General features: G+C 40.3%; 1 protein-coding gene across 7 annotated transcripts in view; it reads left to right on the forward strand.

Moving 5' to 3' along the window:
* The window catches only part of KATNAL2 (katanin catalytic subunit A1 like 2), a 100,514-nt gene that overhangs the window by 18,677 nt on the left and 56,707 nt on the right, over positions 1 to 25,130 (forward strand). For 6 of the 7 annotated variants that reach the window (XM_019937005.3, XM_033837718.2, XM_033837717.2 and 3 more), the window contains exon 2: positions 17,859 to 17,929. The exons of the other annotated variant lie outside the window; for it this stretch is intronic. In XM_019937005.3, coding sequence (XP_019792564.1) covers positions 17,859 to 17,929 — 71 coding nt within the window. The remainder of the gene's footprint in view (positions 1 to 17,858; positions 17,930 to 25,130) is intronic. 7 annotated transcript variants of the gene reach the window in all.

Here is a 25,130-nt window from a genome sequence, read left to right on the forward strand (position 1 = left end):
TTTTTTCTTTTTTCTTTTCTTTTTTTTTTTTGCAGTACGCGGCCTCTCACTGTTGTGGCCTCACCCGTTGCGGAGCACAGGCTCCGGACGCTCAGGCCCAGCGGCCATGGCTCACGGGCCTAGCCACTCCGTGGCATCTTCCCGGAGTGGGGCACGAACCCATGTCCCCTGCATCGGCAGGCAGACTCTCAACCACTGAGCCACCAGGGAAGCCCTCTATTTTTTTCTTGATGAGTCTGGCGAAAGGTTTATCAAGTTTGTTTATCTTTTCAAACAACCAGCTCTTAGTTTCATTCATCTTTTCTATTTCTTTTTTTAGTCTTTATTTCATTTCTGCTCTGATCTTTATGATTTCTTTCCTTTTATTAATTTTGTGGGTTTTTTCTTTCTCTAGTTCCTGTAGGTGTAAGGTTAGGTTGTTTGAGATTTTTCTTGTCTCCTGAGGTAAACTTGTGTTGCTATAAACTTCCCTGTTAGAATTGCTTTTGCTTTGTCCCATAGATTTTGGATAGTGTTTTTTTGTTTTAATTTTCTCCAGGTTTTAAAAATTTTGTCTTTGATTTCTTCAATGATCCATTGGTTGTGTAGTAGCATATTGTTTAGCCTCCACATGTTTGTGTTTTTGCATTTTTTTCTTGTATTTGATTACTAGTCTCATAGTGTTGTTATTGGAAAAGATGCTTGTTATGATTTCAGTTTTCTTAAATTTACTGAGACTTGTTTTGTGGCCTAGCATGTGATCTATCCTGTAGAATGTTCCATGTGCACTTGAAAAGAATGTGTATTCTGCTGCTTTTGGATGGACTGTTTCATGTATATGGATATGATCCATTTGGCCTAATGTGTCTTTTAAGGCCAGTGTTTCCTTATTGATTTTCTGTCTGGATGATCTGTCCATTGATGTAAGTGGGGGTTGTTAAATTACCTTACTATTATTGTAATACTGTCATACTGTAATACTGTAATACTGTTTTCCCCTTTCTGTCTGTTAATATTTGCTTTATGTATTTAGGTGCTCTTATATGGGGTGCATATATATTTACAGTTGTCTTCTTAGATTGATCCCTTGATCATTAGGTAATGTCCTTCTTTGTTTCTTGTTGTAGTCTTTGTTTTAAAGTATTTTACCTGATATAAGTATTGCTACCCTGGCTTTCTTTTCATTTTAGTCTGCATGGAATACCCTTTTCCATCCTTTCACTTTCAGTCCATGTGTGTCTTTAGATCTAAAGTGAGTCTCTTGTAGGCAGCATATATACGGGTCTTGTTATTGTGTGCATTCAGCCACTCTACGTCTTTTGATTGGAACATTTAGTCCATTTACATTTAGAGTAACTATTGATAGATATGTACTTATTGCCATTTTATTAATTGTTTTGGGGTTGTTATTGTAGTTCTTTTTCTTTCTGTCTTCTTTTGCTCTCTTCCCTTGTGATTTGATGACTATCTTTAGTGTTATGGTTGGATTCCTTTCTCTTTTTGTGTGTGTGTGTCTATTATGGATTTTTGGATTGTGGTTATCGTGAGGTTTATATATACCAATATATATTTTAAGATGCTGATCTTTTAAGTTCAAATACATTTTAACAATCCTACATTTTTACTCCCCCATGTTTATTGTTTTTGACATCATATTTCCCATCTTTTTGTTTTTTATATCCTTTAAATACTTAATATGGATATAGATGAGTCTAGTATGCTTGTCTTTTAACCTTCCTACTAGTTTTACATGTGGTTGATTTACTACCTTTATAGGATATTTGCCTTTACCAATAAGATTTTTCCTTTCATAATTTTCCTATTTCCAGTAGTGGTCTCTTCTTTTTCACTTAAAGAAGTCTTTTTAACATTTCTTGTAAAGCTGGTTTGGTAGTGCTGAACTCCTTTAGCTTTTGCTTGTCTGTAAACCTTTTGATCACTCTGTCAAATCTGAATGAAAGCATTGCCAGATAAAGCATTCTTGGTTGGAGGTTTTCCTGTTTCATCTCTTTAAATACATTGCCACTCCCTTCTGGCCTGCAGAGTTTTTGTTGAAAAGTCAGCTGATAGCCTATGGGAGTTTCCTTGTACTTAACTTGTTGTTTTTCTCTTGCTATTTTTATCTCTCACTTTATCTTTAATTTTTGCTATTTTTATTACAATATGTGTTGGTGTGGTCCTCTTTGGGTTGATCCTGTTTGGGAATCTCTGTGATTCTTGGACCTGGATGTCCATTTCTTTTCACAGGTTAGGGAAGTTTTCTACTATTATTTCTTCAGATAAGTTTTCTACCACTTTATCTCCTCTTCTTCTGGGACCCTATAATGTGAATGTTAGTACCTTGATGTTGTCCTAGAGGTGTCTTAAGCTATCCTCATTAAAATTTTTTTCCTTTTTTCTGTGCAGCTTGTGTGATTTCTACTACTCTGTTTTCCAGCTCACTGATCCATTCCTCTGTATCATCTAATCTACTGCTGATTACTTCTAGTGTATTTTAAAATTTCAGTTACTGTATTCTTTATCTTTGGTTCTTCTTTATGTTTTCTAACTCCTTATTAATAACTTCCAACTTCTCACTCTGCTCACCCAATCTTCTCCTGAGTTCTTTGAGCATCTTTACAGTTACTACCTTGAACTCTTTATTGGGTCGATTGATTATCTACACTTCACTTAGTTCATCTTCTGGGGTTTTATCATGTTCCTTCATTTGAAACATATTCTTCTGTCACCTGATTTTACCTAATTTGCTGTTTTTATTTCTATATATTTGGTAGGTTGATTATGTTTCCTGACCTTGGAGAAGTGGACTTTTGTAGATGTCCTGTGTTTCCCAGCAATGCACTTCCCTCTGGTCACAAGAGCTATATGCTCTAGGGGTGCCCCCTATGTGGGCTGTGTGGGTCCTTCTGTTGTGACAGGCTGACTACTGTGGGTGGTCTGGTATGCCTGGCTGGTTTATATATAGCAATATATATATGTATTTAAAAAACTGGTTTGTTGTCAGGCCCTGTCTTGCGCTGAAGCTGCTAGTCACTGGTGCGTGAGGCGGGGTCACAGGGCAGCTGGGTACAAGGCCCTGGTGTGTTCTGGGGCTAGTGCTGGTCCGCTGATGGGTGGAGCCAGGTTCTAGGATGGTGGTTGTGGGGCTAGGTGTCCCGGATCCACTAGATGGCCTGCTGGTGTGGGACCTGTTCCTGACACAGCTGTCTGTGAGGTCTGGGGTGTCCTAAAGCTGGTGTTGGCCTGCTGGTGAGTGGGGCTGGAACCTGGGGTTGGGGGGATCCTGGGGCTAGTGTTGGCCTGCTGGTGGATGGGCCCAGGGCCAAGGGGTTCCCAGGACTAGTGGCAGCCTGCCGTGGGTGAGGCTGAGGCCCATGAGGTCCCGGGGCTAGTGCAGGTTCACTGGTGTGAGGGTTCTGGGGAACAGGACTGAGTCCCGGGGCAGCTGTGGGCTCGGGGGTATTAAGGCAGCTAGCCTACTGGTGGGTGAGGTTTTATCCCCACCTATCTAGCTACTTGGCCTGAGATGTCCCAGTACTGGTGCTTCCAGGCTGGTAGGTGGGGCCAGTCCCAGCACTAATAAGCTAGAGGGAGGATTCCAGAATGGCATTGGCCAGCAACAGTGTCCTTGTGGTAGAACAAGCTTCCAAAAATGGCTGCCACCAGTGTCTGTGTCCCCAGGGTGAGCTCCAGTTTCCTCCCACCTCTCTAGGAGGCTCTCCAAGATCACCAGGTGCATCTGATTCAGACTTCTTTCAAATTATTGCTTCAGCCCTAGGTCCCAGCACATGTGAGATTTTGTGTGCATTTTAAAGATGAAGTCTTTATTTCCCACAGCCCTCTGGCTCTCCTGAAAGTAAGCCCCACTGGCCTTCAAAGCCAAACATTCTAGGTGCAGGACCCCCAGGCTCAGGAGCCTGATGTGGGGCTTGAACCCCTCACTCCTTGTGGGGAACCACTGCAATTGTAATTATCTTCCCATTTGTGGGCTGCCCACCCACGGGTATGGGTCTTGACTATACAGCATCTCTGCCCTTCCTACCTGTCTCATTGTGGTTCCTTCTTTATGTCTTTAGTTGTAGAAGAACTTTCCTACTAGTCTTCTGGTCTTTCTCATCACTAGTTGCTCTGTAAATAGTTGTAATTTTGGTGTGCCCATGGGAGGAGGTGAGCTCAGGGTCTTCCTACTCCACCATCTTGGCCGTTCTCTCCTATTTTATTTTATTTTATTCTTTATGTATTTATTTATTTTTTGCTGTACGTGGGCCTCTCCCATTGCGGAGCACAGGCTCCGGACGTGCAGGCTCCAGACGCGCAGGCTCAGTGGCCATGGCTCACGGGCCTAGCCGCTCCGCGGCATGTGGGATCTTCCCGGACTGGGGCATGAACCCGTGTCTCCTGCATCGGCAGGCGGACTCCCAACCACTGCGCCACCAGGGAAGCCCTCCTATTTTATTTTTAATGACACTAACCTGTTCAAGAAACCATGCCAATTGTTTTGGAGAACATCTCCCTTTCTACAGTTGTCTGATTGTTTCCTCAAGGTTTCACCTGCTGTTCTATCCCTGGTGAGACTGTGGTGTCACCTTACTGTGATTGCAGTCTGATCTCTCCATCATGCAGCTGTGTTGCAACTAGAAAGTAGCCTGTCCATAATCTAGTTTCGTGTTTAATAACAATGGCATGGCACAGCAAGTCCCCTGTGTTTCAGTAGGCTTTATACTTCCCTGAAATCCCCAATTCTATAACCAGTTCAATCTCAGGATTTACAACAAATGCCTCCCTTCATGGAACACTGTTCCTGAGTGTAGCTGACCTGTTCTGATTTTGTATTAAATCCAATAAATACCTTCCCTGGATCTGTAGATACCCCTTCTGGTAGTTCTAGTGCTTTGTCAAGTTGTGCAGCATTTGGAACTTGGGAAGTTTCTTGGTAGAAACAGGAGATAATCAGGAAACAAATTAGAACCTATGGGTATATATATTCAAGCTTTTAAGTGAATATTAGATGCAAGGACTGTAAAATAGAACTATAATGAAAACATTTGAAAGAAGAAATGTGTCCTTTTTAACTGTTTGTTTTTGAGATGGAAAGCTTAATGCAAAATTTAGATCTTATTACAGAAATTGAAACGAGCTCGTGCAAATTAATCTCCATTGCACCCATAAAAAAGAAATTAAAAGCACTAATGCTGTTTGTGGTGTATATACAGTAACATTTCCTAAATATCTTCTGGGTCTAAAGCTAGGAATGATATTCAATGTTTCTTTTCCTCAGGCTACAGTATCATAGGATTCAATTTTGAATCTGATAATGTAGGCACTTTTGTTGCACAGTAGCCCACAAAGGAAATGAAGGAAGTAGAAAACAGCCAGATTATTGAAGCAGAGACAAATGAGACACCCCAGTTAGATGCTCACTTCTGGGCCTCCTTTCTTTGGTAGACAGAAACTAATTGAGCATCTAATTGTGTCCATTTCAGGGGCACACCATCTTTTACAGTTTAAATTGACCATTGGTGGTGGCCTATTCTTAGTCTTTTAATTCAGAAGACAATTTTCTATGATAATTTGAATGGCATGAGTAGAAAGGTGTTATAGATCTGGCAAACTTTATACTTTTAATTAACAAATTTATAAGACCGTATTCTGTGTTTCAAGTAACCTCACGCCTTAAATACTTAACACTAGGTATTTTAATAGAGTTTTCTTATCTCTCCTTAAATTCTGAATTACCATCAAACTTAAAGCAGAAGTAGCATTATTATTTTAAGGCCTGGGCACCCCAAATATAAGCTGTTTCACAGTCTGCATGGTAAGAAAGCCATTTTTGAAGCAACCTCATTATCAAACAATTCTAAGTCACTGAACCAGAGTATCCTTCAGTCCCCATCATCTGCTGTAGAGATCAGGACTGTTTGCCAAACTTTGTGATTCCAGCCATAAAGCCCTAGAAATACTCTTGATTGGAGTTGGGACAGCTATCGTTTTCCAGGAATATAATAAAAGCTTTGCACAAGTCCCTCTGATAGAATGTTTATAGTCTTTCAAAAATACGATCAACATTGCTCAGATCAGCTCAGGATCCGGAAGTCCATCCCAAGAATTAGAGCTTTGCCTTCCTATTCATCCTGATGTACCATGAGTTCACTAGGTCAGTGGTTCACTGTTTAAGCGACTCTCCAGGGATTCTAAAAGGAATTTGAGGGAGATTATTCTGACAAATCCTCCAGCTCAAGTTTGGTGAGGGCAGCTGTGAAAGCCAAAGCTCTCCTTAGGGATAGTGGACAATAAGACTCCTATGTTTCTCTCCCTCAGTGTATATGCACATGGAGGGAGGGAGGTAAATTCAGGGGGACATGGGAGTAGGAAGTGTAGTGTGGAGGAGGAGCTGCCTTTGGGTGACTTTGTCTGGATCTTTTCCTCCTAGTGAATGGAACACCCAAGGCCAGCATCAGTGTCAGGACATTTCTCACCCCACCCCCATATCTACTGATGGAGGAGAGGGGAGGGAACCTAGATGTCAGAATGGCTCATCTGCCAAGGTGATGATGGAATTCCTTAGCCTGGAATTGTTTTGATCTGTGAACAGTTGAACCCAAGCCAACGTGTTTCTTTGCTATTTACTTGCCAAAGTATTGAAGTTAAACAATTCAGAAGTCTATGGATAAAAAATTGAGCCACTGTGCCCCCATCCCTTTCCTCTACCCAGAGGTAACTGCACATCTGGATGTTTATTCCTTTCTTTTTCTATGAGTGAAAGAGTGTGGGTATGTATTTCCGTGATTTTTCACCTTACATATGTCTTAGAATTAGGTAGATTTGCATCTGCTCACATAGAAAGATGTTCAAGACATATTATTAAGTGGGGGAAAAAGCAAGATGCCCAACAGTATATATAAAATGATAAAATTTTTTGCAAATTTAAAAGAATTTGTGCATATATATGTTGATATATTCATAAACCCCTTTCAGAATGATTACATGAGAAATTAACAATAGTGGATAGGGTGAAGAGAGAAATGTTTCTTTTTAAACTTTTTGTACTAATCGAAGTTTTTCTTTGTCAAATTTAAACATTACTTTTTTTATAGGTTTATTGGAATATAATTGCTTTACAATGTTGTGTTAGTTTCTGTTGTACACCAAAGTGAATCAGCTATATGTATACATATATCCCCATATCCCTTCCCTCTTGAGCCTCCCTCCCACCCTCCCTATCCCACCCCTCTAGGTGGTCACAAAGCACGAGCTGATCTCCCTGTGCTATGCAGCAGCTTCCCACTAGCCATCCATTTTACATTTGGTAGTCTATATAATCCATGCCACTCTCACTTCGTTCCAGCTTCCCCTTCACCCCTGTGTCCTCAAGTCCGTTCTCTACGTCTCTGTCTTTATTCCTGCCCTGCCAATAGGTTCATCAGTACCTTTTTTTTAGATTCCATGTATGTGCATTAGCATACAGTATTTGTTTTCCTGTTTCTGACTTCACTTTATATGACAGACTTTAGGTCCATCCACCTCATTACAAATAACTCAATTTTGTTCCTTTTTATGGCTGAGTAATATTCCATTGTATATATATATGTGCCACATCTTCTTTATCCATTCATCTGTCGATGGACATTTAGGTTGCTTGCATGTCCTGGCAATTGTAAATAGTGTTGCAATGAACATTGTGGTACATGACTCTTTTGAATTATGGTTTTCTCAGGGTATATGCTCAGCAGTGGGATTGCTGGGTCATATTTTTAGTTTTTTAAGGAACCTCCATACTGTTCTTCATAGTGGCTGTATCAATTTACATTCCCACCAACAAAGCAGGAGGGTTCCCTTTTCTCCACACCCTCTCCAGCATTTATTGTTTGTAGATTTTTTGATGATGGCCATTCTGACTCATGTGAGGTGATACCTCATTGTGGTTTTGATTTGCATTTCTCTAATGATTAGTGATGTTGAGCATCTTTTCATGTGTTTGTTGCCAATCTGTATGTCTTCTTTGGAGAAATGTCTATTTAGGTCTTCTGCCCATTTTTGGATTGGGTTGTTTGTTTTTCTGATATTGAGCTGCAGGAGCTGCTTGTATATTTTGGAGATTAATCCTTTGTCAGTTGCTTCATTTGCAAATATTATCTCCCATTCTGAGGTTTGTCTTTTCGTCTTGTTTATGGTTTCCTTTGCTGTGCAAAAGCTTTTGAGTTTCATTAGGTCCTATTTGTTTATTTTTTATTTTATTTCCATTACTCTAGGAAGTGGGTCAAAAAGGATCCTGATGTGATTTATGTCAAAGAGTTAAACGTCACCTTTAATTCACACTTTCTTTCTATTTGGGAGTGGACAGTAAGTGGATGGAGAGAAAATACAATGTCTTCAAAATCTTTCCTCGTCAGTGTATATAGATCTACTTCGTTCTTTTTATTGGGGCAAAGTGATACATAGTAAGCCTGTATCATGATTTAGTTAACCACTAATGGACATTTTAGAGTATTTCTAATTTTGGAGGGGAATACACATAATGCTGTATTGGACGTCCTTGAACATTTATTATTTTGCACATGTGAAGTATTTCTATAATATAGTATAATTGATCTAGCATAAATGGTGAGGTATGGAATTGCGGGGTCAGTGGGCATGTGCATGTTTCCTTTTGCTGTATAAAAGTGTTGTACTAGTTTATATTTCCACCAACTGTATCTGAGTACATATTCTTTCACACCTTGCCAACTCTGAATATTATCTGGATAAAAATTTTTAAATTTCTGTGTTAAAAAATTTTGAGATTCTTTTTGAAAGAAGTTTATTTTTTTCCAAATGAACTGAGGAAATATTAACACTACTTAAGGTGGTTTCTTCAAATTTTCTGTGTACTGCAAGTTGTGATAACACCAGAAAGAAAACATAAAGGAAATATCTGCCTAGATGATTTTGTGATTTCTTTTCTGTCTGGGGAGTCTACCCTGTAGCCACATTGACTCAGCAAGCTTGTTACAGCCAAGTCATCAGAGCAAGTAAAGAAGCATCATTGCCGCATCCCAAGACATGACCAGGCTCTACCATCAGGGTGGTGAGGAGGCCCTCACAGCAGTGTGGGTGATAAGCAGCCCCCCCATTTCCATTTTGAATAACTTCAAAATATTGCATGAAATCATTTCTATTTCCAGTCATATCATTTATTTTATATTACTCAAAACATTGCTCAAATTATTTACGTTCGTTTTAGCCTTTTTCTCCCTAACTCTCCCTGTTTTATGCATTTTAAAACAGTTTTATTGAGATATAATTCATATACCATGCAACTCACCCATTTATTTTTTATTTTTCTAAGATGATTCTTTTTTTAGATTTTTTTTCTTGGCTGTGCCGGGTCTTCGTTGTGGCATGCAGGATCTTCGTTGTGGCGTGCGGGCTTCTCTGTAGTTGTGGTGTGCGGGCTCTCTAGCTGAGGCACACTAGGGGCTCAGTTGCCCTGCGGCATGTGGGATCTTATTTCCCTGACCACGGATGGAACCCGCGTCCCCTGAATTGGAAGGCGGCTTCTTAACCACTGGATCACCAGGGAAGTCTAACTTACCCATTTAAAGTGTGCAATTCTATGGCTTTTAAGGACAGGGGGTGACGGTTAAGGGGTGCAGAGTTTCTTTTTGGGGTAATGAATATGTTTTTAAATTATCATGGTGATAGTTGTATAAATCTGATCTGGGCTCTACCCAGGTGACCACCTTTAGGAAATTCAGGGCTGTCAGCCAAAGCCAGTGCAGTGTGTGTCGTACTGAGGAGCACAAGCAAAACACTCCCGGCTGTTTTTTCTCAGCATCTTAGTCATAAGGGACCATTTGCATTAGTGCAGTGTTTAGATTAGGAAGAAGCACGTGCTTTCAGAGTGAAGGATGGAGGGTCTCTGAACTATATGAACAAAGCAACTAACAGCTGTTAAGTACCCACCAAACACTGACCTGAGGCTGGCAGAGCACCCCACAGTTTGCAAAACACCAGGTGGAAGTGGACCTGGTCAGTGTCGAGTGCAGTTCCTCTGGAGATATTCATGGCTTTCATGGCTCTTTAATTCAAATCCTTTTGTTCTCAAAGACATTTGCGTACAAATGAGATGGATGGGCTTCACGTACAGCAGGACTGTGTTTTTCAGGAATTAAAGGCATAATCTCCTACAAGACGCACTCCTCCTGGTGCCGCAGGGTGACTAACTAACTGAGGTCTAGCCAGTAGTTGCTTTGAAATGGTCACTAAAATTGTGAGATTATGTTTGAGGAATTTTAAGAGACACCATTTGTTGCTATGTGAGCTCAGCTAAGACTGGCAACCACGGTTGTTTAATTTGGGCAAATTTGGCACAATTTTTGGCAGATTAGAACAGCAGCTTCTCTCTGGTCAGATGTGAATGTGCAGGGGCCGGAGTGGACACTGATGGGAGGGGTTAATGCAGGGGAGGAGTTGATGCAGGGAAGGGCACAGGCCGGAACCAGAGACCTCGGTTCTGAGCCTAACCCCCAAGCATGAGTTTGAGAATGTGGACATTTAGAAACATATCCCATCAATCTTATTACTGCTTGTTTAATATGCAGTTTTATTTTGAAAACTTGATTTGGACTACATTTTGTGATGATTGTCATCTTTTTTATTATGTAAGTAGTAATTTGGAACTACCTAAATTTCATGAAGTACTTCCCTTCCTCATACACTAGATGGCACTACAGGCGAGGCAAATCAACTTAGAAAAATAGAGACTTTGACTACCAAGGCTAATTTTGGTAAATTAGAAAGGCTTCAGTCTTCACCAAGAGTTGTTGTGTCAGCATCTTCAGAAAGATGAGGGAAAACTGCCAGTGTTGGACATCTTAATAGGATGTCATTTTGTATAGTGGCTTTCAAGTTTTTTTTTACTGTGACCAACTGTGAGACGTCTTAGACTGGGATCCAGTGGACACACACATGCAAACGCAACAGAAGTTTCACGAAGCGATACTAAGCCTTCTTACCTGTTATGCATTCTGTGATAATTCTGTTGCGTTGAACTATGCTGCTGTAGCCCATTGATTTCATGACCTGTAGTTTGACAAAAACAGTTTTCTAGTGGACCTATCAAGAAATATCAGTCTCTGCTTAGCACTTGGCACCATGCCAGGTACTTGGGGGGCCATGAAGAAATACTTAACTATACTTCTGTTTTCTGGGAAAGAGAAGAGTTAACTTGAGAAGCCTTAGAGAGCAACCCTGTAAGACACTGTAAAATTATGCCCCCAGACTAAAAAAACTGTGGAAGCAGATAATTGAAGTGAAGATATTATGGAATAGCTGGATCATACCTAAGCTCTTACTCTGACATGAATTTTTTTTTTTTTTTTTTTTTTTTTTTTTGCGGTACGCGGGCCTCTCACCGTTGTGGCCTCTCCCGTTGCAGAGCACAGGCTCCGGACGCGCAGGCTCAGCGGCCGTGGCTCACGGACCCAGCCGCTCCGTGGCATGTGGGATCTTCCTGGACCGGGGCACGAACCCGTGTGCCCTGCATCGGCAGACAGACTCTCAACCACTGCGCCACTAGGGAAGCCCTGATATGAATTTTTTGGGGGGAAATTACATACTGTGAAACAAAAGTAGTCACAAGAAATACATGTGTATTCCATTCATATAACATTCAAAAATGTAAAAACTAAACACTGTTTTTTTTACAGATGTATAGTTGGTAAAAACCATAAAGAAAAAGGGAGTGATGAGCATAAAAGTCAGGATGGAAGTTACCTCTGGTGGGAGGAGGGGAAACGTCCGAAAGGAACAGCACGAGGGAGTTTCTAAGACACTGAAGGTGCTCTGGGGCTTAACCAGGGTGATGCTTGTTATTATTATTATTATTAAAAATGAATGGATGTTTTATACATTCTTCTATATGAATTATATATTTCATAATAATAAAAACATAGCAAAGAAGATAACTGTAATTGCCTTCTTGAGTCTTTAACTCGTCTTGGTAAGTTGCTTTCCGGTTTTTTAACTCACTCGGACAAAAGGGGTTTCTTCAAGGACAGAGGTAGAAATGTACCAAAGGTCAGTTTTTAAGAATGACCTGTCATACAGTTTTAAAGCTCTCCAGATGTTATCAGATCTGTCCTTGAGGGCAAATTTGGATTTTAGAAAGAGTCAAAACTGCTAATAAAGTGCGTTCTTAAATTTAGTGAGGCACTACTTCAAATGAGAGGACTCTCCAACAGCTGAGGGGTGATTAAGTTACGGTGCATTCTCTGCAGTCATTAAAAGTCATGTTTTAGAAAAACTTCTAATAACTGGGAAAAATATTTACAAAGTATTGATATTTTTAAGAAGAAAAAGCACAGGTTATCAAAACACATGAGAAGCCTATTTTGTAAGAAGATGGAAAGAATGTGACCAAAACATCTAATTTTTTTCTTCTGCCTTTATGCATTGTCCCAGTTTTCTACAGGGCCACATATTATTTTTGTAAATGTGGGCTGGGGAAGACTGTGGTCATTAATCTACCTTGAAGACAATTTTAAAAGAGGAGTTTCAGAAATATTTTGAGCAATGGAATAAAAGCATGACCTGCTGAGGTAACTACGTTGAAGGGTGACTCCATTTAAATATATTAAGTCCGATATATTTGTTTAAAAGTCAGTTAATAGTTTAAAAAATAGACACTTTTTTAGATTAGTTTTGGTTTCACAGCAAAATTGAGTGGAAAGGGCTTCCCTGGTGGCGCAGTGGTTGAGAGTCCGCATGCAAATGCAGGGGACATGGGTTCATGCCCCGGTCTGGGAAGATCCCACAGGCCGTGGAGCGGCTGGGCCCGTGAGCCATGGCCACTGAGCCTGCGCGTCCAGAGCCTGTGCTCCACAGCGGGAGAGGCCACAACAGTGAGAGGCCCGCGTACCGCAAAAAAAAAAAAATTGAGTGGAAAGCTGCCCCACACATGCACCAGCTTCCCCACACATGCACCAGCATGTGTGGCTGCCCCACACATGCACCAGCTTCCCCAGTATCAACCTCCTGTGTCAGAGGAACCTACTTTGACACGTCATTGTCACTCAGAGTCCGTAGTTTACATTAGAGTTCACTTCTGGTGCACATTTTATGGATTTTGACAAATCTGTAATGACATGTAGGCACCATGATAGTATCATATAGAATAATTTCACTGCCCTGAAATTCTCTGTGCTCTGCCTCCCTCCCTCTCCCCCAAACTGGCCACCAATATCTTTTTACTGTCATCATAGTTTTGCCTTTTCCAGAATCATATAGTTGGAAACATACAGTATAAAGCTGTTGACACAAATAGCCAATAAATAATCTATAAAAGGACTAAAAAGGAGTTTTATTTGAGCCAAATTGAGGACTATAGTCCAGGAGACACAGACTCAGGAAGCATTTGAATTATGTTCTGCAGGACTACAAAATGGGGGAGGATTGTAAAGGCAAAAATTGCAAGGTTACAACTAGTTAACATGAATTGTTTATCACGAGTTATGATTGGGGCTGGCAAGAAGTAAGGGTGCTTGTTAAGTAAGTATTGGTTGGGTCCAAAATGGTTGCAGCTGCTAGCAGATCTTGTTTTGAGAATGGCTGGTGGTGTCCTTGAGTCTGGTACAGTTCAGAAATTCAAGTTCTTAGTAATGCAGGAACGTGTCTGAAACCATATCCACAATGGCCACCAGGCTCCACTTTGGATGCCTGAACCAGTTACTCCGTTTTGATTTTTAAACGCGTCTTTTCCTTAATGGTTAAAGCAGACGTACAATTTGTCTGATAGGCTGCAGAACAGGCTATTCTATTCAAGCCAAATCACGTATATGCCAGAATGACTTCCCCATACCTCAATATGTGAAAATTTCTTGCATTGTAACCTTTTCACATTGGCTTTTTTTACTTAGTAATATGCATCTAAGTTTCCTACATGTCTTTTCATGGCTTGGTGGTTTATTATTATTTTTTTACTACTGATTAATATTCCATTGTGTGGATGTACCATACTTTATTTATCCATTCATCTACTGAAGGGCATTTTGGTTGCTTTCGGCAATTATGAATAAAGCTGCATCCGCAGCTTCAGTGTGCAAGTTTGTGTGTAAACATAAGTTTTCAACTGGAGTAAATACCAAGGAGTGTGACTGCTGGATCATATGGTAAGGGTATGCTTAATTTTGTAAGAAACCACCAAAATGTCTTCCAAAGTGGCTGTACTGTTTTGCATTCCCACCAGCAATAAATGAGAGTTCCCATTGCTCTACATCCTCACCGGCATGTGGTTGTGTTAGTGTTTTGGATTTTCACCATTCTAAGAGGTGTGCAGTGCTATCTTCTTGTTGTTTTAATTTGTCATTCCCTGGTGACATATGATGTTGAGCATCTTTTTATATATTTATTTACCATCCATATATCTCCTTTTGTGAGGTGTCTGTTCATCTCTTTTGCCCATTTTTAATTGGGTTGTTTATTTTCTTATTGTGGAGTTTTAAGAGCTCTTTGTATATTTTTAATAATAGTTCTTTATCAGATGTGTCATTTGCAAATATTTTATCCCAGTCTAAGTCACTATTTTTTGTGTTATATATTTTATTACTTCAAGGATTATAATTTTCCTTAAATCTCCTTTTCTCTTAGACTTCTGAGAACTTGATTTCATTTATTTTAGCGTGAATTCAAAGCAAAACATTAAACTAACAAAAACAACAAAATGTGTATAAAACTGTGATAAATAAAATGCAAATTAATTTTTTAAAACAGCAATAACTACCTTTTAATGATTTTTTTTTTTTTTTTTTCTTGTACGCGGGCCTCTCACTGTTGTGGCCCCTCCCGTTGTGGAGCACAGGCTCCGGACGCGCAGGCCCAGCGGCCATGGCTCACGGGCCCAGCCGCTCCGCGACACGTGGGATCCTCCTGGACCGGGGCACGAACCCGTGTCCCCTGCATCGGCAGGCGGACTCTCAACCACAATAACTACCTTTTGAGTGGCAGAAACCAGAATACCTTTTCGCTGAAAAAGTGGTACTTACTATACTTCCTTCACAAGCTCTTTGAAACACAGGTTGCTTCATTTTCTTTATTTTCTGGCAGTCTGAATAAAAACTTATTACCTTAAGCAACAAAACTTTATTTTAATAATTTTGGATGGATATCTTTATAAAATAGTGTTTTACCTGCCTGCATAAACAGCAAATGTTGAACATAACTGACATTGAATCATAAGAGAATAGTGCATTCAAAAAACAACAAGGGAGTTCCCTGGCAGTCCAGTGGTTAAGACTCTGCACTTCCAATGCAGGGGCCGCAGGTTCTATCCCTGGTCGGGGAACCAAGATCCCATGTGACGCATGGTGTGGCAAAAACAAACAAACAAATAAATATTGGGAAACTGCTATATGTCTTAAAAAAAAAAAAAAGAACAAGATGTTGTGAAAAAGGAACAATCAGAAAATAAGAACAAGCTCTTGGGAAAAAAAAAAAGAACAAGCTCTTGGAAGTTAAAAATATTATTGTCTAAATAAATTCTGGAGAGTGGTTCAAAGACAAGGCCAAGGAGGTTGCCCAAAAAATAGAAAAAAGAGACAAAGAAAAGGGACACTATAGGAGAAAAAATCTTAAAAGATAAAAGATCAATCCAGGTTATATCCCGTTCAATTAATAGAGGTTCTTAAAAATAAACTGGAGAAAACATAGGGGAGTAATTTATCACAGAAAAAATAAAAGGCATTTTCTTTTAGAACGGAGGCATGAGAATGTCCAGCTTGTCAACGGCCAGCACAGTGAATGGAAAAAGGCTGGCACCAACGAAGTTGTATAATTTCAGAGCACCAGAGTTAAAAATAAGATTCTAAAAGCTTCCTGGGAATAAAAGATCCTTTATCTGCAAAGGAATAAGAATGTTATGCCCTTTCAAACTATCAAATTTTTAAATAGAATAAAAACACTTGCAGGCATGCAAATTCTCAACCACATTTATCTCCCTGTACCTTTACTTTAGCGGATGTGTGCTTCACTAAACCAAACCAGTGACCAGTAAAGAAGACTCCATTTCTAGGGGATCCAATGCAGGAAAGTGTCAAAGGGAAATCCCTGGATGAGCACCCATAGCAGGCCTAACAGTCAGCAACCTAGAGTGGAGAGGGAGGGTGGAGGCTTCAGGGAAGCCATGGCTGGGGGGAGTGTAACTGACACATTGACTGATGTATTTGATGTGTGGAAAGTGATGCGAGGGGCCTTTAGAGGTATGTTGGGATTTGAAAATTAGCAATAGGTATATAGAAAAGTAACCAAATTTTTAACATGAGGCAATTCTTCATTCCAAGGAAAATAATGTTGTCCAGAAACGGTAAAGTAACCACAGTACTTTTTGACTCAGCAACATTATTTACACAGTCATAATAATGTAATCACTGCATACTGCTATAACTGTAAGGGGAGGAGAGGGTGAGAGGTCTGTAAGGCAGCTTACTGCTCATCTGCCTTAACAAGTGAATAGTTTAATGTCTAATATTCATATATTATAAAACAGTGATATGTTTAAAAACATGGAGGCAAATATCAGAAGAAACAGCTAAAGTAATTAAGGTTGTTGCCTCTCAGGAGTGGGGGGAGGGGGCAGTGGAGTGGGACAGAGATTACTGCTTTTCCTTACAAATGTATAGTACCATATTACTGAGCCACACACATGCTACAGCGTGGATGAACCTTGATGACATTATTGTAAGTGAAATAAGCCAGTCACAAAAGGACAAATGAGTTCCCCCTATACGAGGTACCTGGAATAGGCAAATTCACTGAGACAGGAAGTAGAATGGTGATGGCAGGGGTTACGGGGACGGAGTTATTGTCTAAAGAATATAGAGTTTTAGTTGAGGAAGATAAAAAGTCCTGAAGATGGATGGTAGTGATAGTTGTGCAATTTGAATATACTTAACGCCACGAAACTGTACACTTAAAAATGGTTAAGATGGTAAATTTTATGTGTATTTTATCACAATGAAAAAGCAACTTAAAATGAAAGAAAATATAGTGCTATTTGATTTTTAAGTAACTATGCACTTTTAATTTTATTACATTAATTTTTAGAAAGATTAGATGAATGCCTGAAAAATTTTTATGTCATCAGTGTGTTTGTGCCTAGATTTTATGACATAATTTGGGCCACTCAAGGGCCTTTTTTGCTTTCATCCAGTTCTTACCTGTGTTCTCCTTAGATAAATGTAAGTTATTTTCAAGTAAGGGAAGTATTAGTGAAAGTAAATATTTTCTGAATATATTTCAGGGGAATTTGAGATACCAGGTAACATAATGTAGCACATTAATACTGTGAATAAAAGTGCAAATTCATCCAGTTTGAATAAGTACATTGTTATGCAGGAATGTCCCCTTTATGGCCTCTGCTACTCAGTGGATATTCTAAGTGCTCAGCTGCCGGGTCCCCCTGAATGGATTATTGGAACTCATCTCCACGTTTGTGCAGGGTCTGGGTGGGACTCCGAGTCAGTACCTGTGATGGTACATCTTGATTTCTGGCTCATGAGTTTATCATCACTTTCCTTCACCTGGTCCAAGTAAATGTGCATATATTTGTTTCTTTGCGGTGATAAGCAACAAAATACCAATTAGCTTGGCAGTAAGAAGTTAACTAGTCAAGTGCAATCCCAATCGAAATCACTGTACCTTCAGTTTACAATTGAGAAGGCAGCTCTGAGAAGAAAATAACAATGGAAAACAACTTTATATATCCTTAGAGACGTCAAACTGCCTTCCAGCCTTTAAGTTATGCTTCTTGCTTTTGACAGGTTACATTTACCATCAAGGGTTTATTGCTATAAAAGGAGTGTTATATTTCATTATCGTCTCACCTACATTTTCTTTTTTGTTCATAGTGCGAGATGAGGACAGAAGCACGACGAAAAAATCTTCTTATTTTGATTTTGCATTATCTAACACAAGAAGGGTATGTTACATTACAAATATTTACAGAGATGATTCCTTTCTTTCTCTGACCTCTGCTTTTCCAAATACTCACTTTTAAAAACAGTTAATAACTTTATTTTTTAGAGCAGTTTTCTATTTCCAGAAAAATAAAACAGAAAGTGCAGACAGCTCCCATACACCAGCAATACCCCGCCTTGCCCCGTCTCCCCTGTTACTAACATCTTACACTGGTGTGGTACATTTGCTGTAATTGATGAGTCAATATCGATATATTATTATTAGCTAAAGTCCATAGTTTACATCAGGGTTCGCTCTTGTGTTGTACAGTTCTACGAGTTTTGACAAAGGCATAAAGTCACATATCCACCATTGTAGTATCATACAGAATAGCTTCCCTGCCCTAAAATCTCTTGTGCGCTACCTATCCCTGCCCACCCACAGCAACCTAGACACATACTTTTTTTTTTTTTTTTTTTTTTTTTGCTGTACGCGGGCCTCTCACTGTTGTGGCCTCTCCCGTTGCGGAGCACAGGCTCCCGACGCGCAGGCTCAGCGGCCATGGCTCACGGGCCCAGCCGCTCCACGGCATGTGGGATCTTCCCGGACCGGGGCACAAACTCATGTCCCCTGCATCGGCAGGCGGACTCTCAACCACTGCACCACCAGGGAAGCCCCAAGACACATACTTTTATTGTCTCATTTACCTAGATATTTTTCACGTTATGCATTTGAAAACTTCATTAACAAAGCTACCCAGTTCATGGGATACTTTCCCTGTCCCATTCAGGTTTGAAGATAGTGTAGGCCATTCAAAGACGGCTTCCAGGGTCCCACTGCTTGCTGGCTAATGTACATAAAGATAACATTCTTTCTTCTCAGTTTTCCTTCTCTCGGAATAAAAGTATTGCATTTCCCTGGACGACCTGTGCTCAGATCTCTTTCCTGTGTGATGCCCATTCTATAGCTGGCAGGGGGAGGAAATTTGGAATCATTTGAGTTTGGCCACCTACCTCATGTGCGAGCACTTACATGAAGGCTGCTGATATGCTGGGAGTTGCGAGAGGGAGAGAGACCACCAAGTATCCGAAGGCTACTCTTTAGAGTTTCCTTTCATTTCAGTTTTCAGCCAGGAAGAAAATATTCAGGTTTCAGGGTTCGGGCTCAAAACTTTCAAGTCAGAGCAGTGGTTCTCAACCTGGAGAACCCCTCAGAGGACATGTGGCAATGTCTGGAGACCTCCCGGGCAGCACACTGGCATCTAGTGGGAGGAGACCAGGATGCTGCTAAACGTCCTTCATATGCACAGGACAGCCCCAAATGTCAATCACGCCAAGACGGAGAAACCCTGCCTTAGAGCGGGAGGAACCAACCAGCTGCTGTATTTTCCCAAAAGTTCGAAAGAGCATCTTTTCCTCTGATAAACATGGTAGCTATCAGTGCACTAGGAGAGCTACCGTAACTAAAAGCCACATTTGAGAATCTAGCAACCCTAGTGCTGAGGTAGGAAGGAAAGCTGATGAGGGCGGGAGGGTAGGAGGCAGCTGGGATGAGAGTGAGGAGTTGATCCTTGTTTCTTGAGCTGTGCCAGCAACAGCTGTTTTAAATGAGTCTAGTGCCTTCTTGAGGGGAATGACCGTTCTAGGGACCTTGAGAAATTTTTTCTGTTAAATTTTAAAGGAAGTAGTATTAGGGTCCCCATTTGAAGAAATCGAGGCTCAGAGGAGTCTAGGAACTTACCAGAAGTCTCCTGGCGCTAGGTGGGGGCGCTTTTGAGGCTGTCTCACCCCAAGAGTCTTCAGGGTCCAATTCCTCTGCTCCAGTGTGGAAGATTTAGTTTTGTTTGAGGGTCACCTCAGGAAAATCAGAATGTGTGTGGGGCATATTTTATGAGTTTTTAAAAAAGTGATGGCTTTTTAAAGTCAGAAAATGAAATCACTGCAACTGTACTTAAGCATTCTTTTATTATCTAAGTCATTGAAGGATTTGAATTTTTTTGCCAAAATTTCAGAGGCACTGCATTTTGGTGACCAATTATAACACTGCACTTCTGAACAAACTTTGTTATTGAGTAATCTGATTTATTTTCTCCCCTGGACTGACCATGTAAGATCTTCAATTACAAAATGTGGCCTTTTTCATAATACCTTAACATCACAATTTTGGAAATGGCCCTTTTCTCAGGGTAAATATGATGAATTGTATCATCTTTAACACAAAAACATTTCTCAGTCCACTTACTTTGAAACGGTTTTATCAGACAGTTCTCTTTTTGGTGTTGGGGATTTAAATTTTATTGAGAAAATGGCTCATTCTTTCCACATCACCACCAGTCTCAGACCAGAGAAATGAGTCCCTCTCCACCCCCCATGGTTGGCAGGCAGGCCAATCAGGTGATGCTCAACTGCTAAATCTCTGTGTCCACACACAGCAAGGGGGTGGAAGTGAGAGCCCGAGTAGAGAAAGGCTGACTTTGGTCCTGTCTGTGCCTTTTTTCCCCCATCTGGAATATGAGAGTGTTCCTGAAGTTGCTCCACACTGTTCACCATCCATGGAAAGCAATTCCAAGGGCAGCATGGAGCTGAGTGTTTGCTCTAAGACAAGGGCTGGCGGGTTGGTGTGGCAGGGGGGCTTCCTGGGTAAGAACACAGACTCAGGAGCCAACCTGCCTTGGTTCAAATGCCCACTCTACTCTTTGCTAACCAGCGACCTCGGGCAAGTTACTTATCCTCTTTGTTCCTCAGTTACCTTGCTTGTAAAATGGAGTAATGGAAGATAGTATTTAAGTGTCATGCAGATGTTATTATTATGAGGATTAAATATGTGACATGCTTAGAATAGTGCCTGGCACAAAGTAAGCGTATATGAGTCTTTGCTATTTTTACTATGGAGGAGGTAGGAGTTGGATTTTATTCTTTTAATACCCAACCTGGTTCAGCAAAGGACTTGAAGCAGTGGGAATGTGGGTTTGGCACATTTTACGTTATCTTTTGATAAAATCTCAGCTCCATTCAAAAAACCCTGAGCTAAATTACCTCAAGGCAGTGTTTTCTAAGTGCGTGGAACACTGAAACAATCGTTCTGCAGAATGTTAATTGATGTAACTTTATTTTATTTATTTTATAAATTTATTTATTTTATTTATTTTTGGCTGCGTTGGGTCTTTGTTGCTGCGCACGGACTTTCTCTAATTGCAGTGAGTGTAGGCTACTCTTCGTTGCGGTACGTGGGCTTCTCATTGCGGTGGCTTCTCTTGTTGCAGAGCACGGGCTCTAGGCACGCGGGCTTCAGTAGTTGTGGCACACGGGCTCAGTAGTTGTGTCTCACGGGCTCATTAGTTGTGTCTCACGGGCTCTAGAGCGCAGGTTCAGTAGTTGTGGTGCACAGGCTTAGTTGCTCCACGGCATGTGGGATCTTCCCGGACCAGGGCTCAAACCCGTGTCCCTGCATTGGCAGGCAGATTCTTAACCACTGCACCACCAGGGAAGCCCAATTGATGTAACTTTAAAAGAGCTTTATGGTCAAGTAAGCTTGGCAAACATTGGGATAAACCGGGTTAAACCGGTTCTCTTATTTCAGGACTTCTCAGATCCTCTGACTTATTAATGTGCAATGGGAATATCTGTGCTAAAGTCACAGTATTCAGGGCTTTGCAAACCAATTTGGCCAAGGAACCCTTTTTTTTCCTCAGGCCAACTTTAGGGACTAGTTTTCCATGGAACACTCTGAGAAATGCTGCCTTCATAGATTAATTGACCCTTTTAAAACCTGAACTCACCTTACAAGACCCCAACCTTGTGAGCATTGTATTAATAGATGTTTGGCAAATGTTATTTGAACAGCCATTAAAGAACTTACTAGCAGGTAGATGGGTAGAATAATTAGAAAGCGACTCAGTCGTTTACACAGATAATTCTTGATTTTTATTGTAATGTATTCTGTATTTCAGAAACTGTATCAGAAAGGAGAACTGTAAAAACAAAAAGACAAAAGTCAGATAGATTTCCCTTCTCCTGCAGGTGCTATTATGGCCTCAAGAGTTTCCTATTTGCAAAGCATGCATTTACCCTTTTTGCCACAAGATGGCCTCTTGAATCTAGAAACGATGAAAATTATACTAGAGTTGATCATTTTCCTGAGACCTGCTGGGAAAGGGACTCACCAGTGGATTATCAAGATGAAAAGTAAACTATAGGTATTTTTAAGGACATATCAGTTTCAGAAAAGTAGACCTGCCTTTAACGAAAAACTGAGAATTCACAAAGAGGACAGATTATTGTGTATTGGAATAAACAATCAGGGAAAGCTTTGTAGGGAAGGCGATGTGAGCTGGTCTTGAAAAATGTGTAGAATATGGATAGACAGATGGGATGGACAAGGACATTCTAAGCAGGGGCACAGAGAAAGAAGGGGCAGGGCGTAAGTGGAACCACTAGGGAAACAGAAAGAGCAGAGTTCAAATGCATGAGGGAGAGTTAGTGAGATCAGACAGTGGAGGGTCATGGCTACAGGTTCTTCTAGGTCTGCACATGCATCTCCTCTGGCCTAAGTCCCTCTTAACAGCCTCCCTGTCTCTCCTACTCTGTCTTTCTCTTTACTGCTTATGCCTCTTTTTGAAGTCTTGTCCTGTCACTCTGTTGGTTAAGAATTTCCAGTGGTTCCTCCTGCCAACCCTATTAAGTTCAGACCTCATTCAAGTCCAAACAGTGGAATAGGAACACAGAAGCACTTCTGTTCCCCTGATCAGTTAATTTAGGAAATATGGGGCCTGCCATCGTCTATTTCTTTTTTTTACACATCTCTATTGGAGTATAATTGCTTTACAATGTTGTGTTAGTTTCTGCTGTATAACAAAGTGAATCAGCCAAATGCATAGGTATATCCCCCATATCCCCTCCCTCTCGAGTCTTCCTCCCACCCTCCTTATCCCACCCCTCTAGGTGGTCACAAAGCACTGAGCTGATCTCCCTGTGCTATGCAGCTGCTTCCCACTAGCTATCTATTTTATATGTAGTAATGTATATATGTCAGTGTTACTCTTTCACTTCGTCCCAGCTTACCCTTCCCCCTCCCCATGTCCTCAAGTCCATTCTCTACGTCTGTGTCTTTATTCCTGTCCTACCAATAGGTTCATCAGAACCTTTTTTTTTTAGATTCCATGTATCTGTGTTACCATACAGTATTTGTTCTTCTCTTTCCAACTTACTTCACTCTGTATGACAGACTCTAGGTCCATCTACCTCACTACAAATAACTCAATTTTGTTCCTTTTTATGGCTGAGTAATATTCCACTGTATATATGTGTCACATCTTCTTTATCCATTCATCTGTCAATGGACACTTAGCTTGCTTCCATGTTCTGGCTATTGTAAATAGTGCTGCAATGCATGTTGTGGTACATGACTCTTTTTGAATTATGGTTTTCTCAGGGTATATGCCCAGTAGTGGGATTGCTGGGTCATATAGTACTTCTATTTTTAGTTTTTTAAGGAACCTCCATAGTGTTCTCCATAGTGGATGTATCAATTCACATTCCCATCAACAGTGCAAGAGGGTTCCCTTTTCTCCACACCCTCTCCAGAATTGATTGTTTGTAGATTTTTTGATGATGGCCATTCTGACCAGTGTGAGGTGATACCTCATTGTAGTTTTGATTTGCATTTCTCTAATGATTAGTGATGTTGAGCATCCTTTCATGTGTTTGTTGGCAATCTGTATGTCTTCTTTGGAGAAATGTCTGTTTAGGTCTTCTGCCCATTTTTGGATTGGGTTGTTTGTTTTTTTTGATATTGAGCTGCATGAACTGCTTTTATATTTTGGAGAGTAATCCTCTGTCAGTTGCTTCATTTGCAAATATTTTCTCCCATTCTGAGGGTTGCCTTTTCATCTTGTTTATAGTTTCCTTTGCTGTGCAAAAGCTTTTATGTTTCATTAGGTCCCATTTGTTTATTTTTGTTTTTATTTCCATTTCTCTAGGAGGTGGGTCAAACAGGATCTTGCTGTGATTTATGTCATAGAGTGTTCCTCCTATGTTTTGCTCTAAGAATTTTATAATGTCTGGCCATACATTTAGGTCTTTAATCCATTTTGAGTTTATTTTTGTGTATGGTGTTAGGGAGTGCTCTAATTTCATTCTTTTACATGTAGCTGTCCAGTTTTCCCAGCACCACTTATTGAAGAGGCTGTCTTTTCTCCATTGTATATTCTTGCCTCCTTTATCAAAGATAAGGTGACCATATGTGCCTGGGTTTATCTCTGGGCTTTCTATCCTGTTCCATTGATCTATCTTTCTGTTTTTGTGCCAGTACCATACTGTCTTGATTACTGTAGCTTTGTAGTATAGTCTGAAGTCAGGGAGCCTGATTCCTCCAGTTCCATTTTTCTTTCTCAAGATTGCTTTGACTATTCAGGGTCTTTTGTGTTTCCATACAAATTGTGAAATTTTTTGTTCTACTTCTGTGAAAAATGCCATTGGTAGTTTGATAGGAATTGCATTGAATCTGTAGATTGCTTTGGGTAGTAGAGTCATTTTCACAATGTTGATTCTTCCAATCCCAGAACATGGTATATCTCTCCATCTGTTTGTATCATCTTTAACTTTTTTCAACAGTGTCTTATAGTTCTGCATAGAGGTCTTTTGTCTCCTTAGGTAGGTTTATTCCTAGGTATTTAATTCTTTTTGTCGCAGTGGTAAATGGGAGTGTTTCCTTAATGTCTCTTTCAGATTTTTCATCTTTAATGTATAGGAATGCAAGAGATTTCTGTGGATTTTGTATCCTGCTACTTTACCAGATTCATTGATTAGCTCTAGTAGTTTTCTGATAGCATCTTTAGGATTCTCTATGTATATATAGTACCATGTCATCTGCAAACAGTGACAGTTTTACTTCTTGTTTTCCAATTTGGATTCCTTTTATTTCTTTTTCTTCTCTGGTTGCTGTGGCTAAAACTTCCAAAACAATGTTGAATAATAGTGATGTGAGTGGGTAACCTTGTCTTTTTCCAGATTTTAGAGGAAATGGTTTCAGTTTTTCATTATTGAGAATGATGTTGGCTGTGGGTTTGTCATATATGGCCTTTATTATGCTGAGGTAAGTTCCCTCTATGCCTACTTTCTGGAGACTTTTTATCATAAATGGGTGTTGAATTTTGTCAAAAGCTTTTCTGCATCTGTTGAGATTATCATATGGTTTTTATCCTTCAGTTTGTTAATATGGTGTAT

Source organism: Tursiops truncatus, chromosome 13 (assembly GCF_011762595.2).
Source record: "Tursiops truncatus isolate mTurTru1 chromosome 13, mTurTru1.mat.Y, whole genome shotgun sequence".
Classification (NCBI taxonomy): domain Eukaryota; kingdom Metazoa; phylum Chordata; class Mammalia; order Artiodactyla; family Delphinidae; genus Tursiops; species Tursiops truncatus.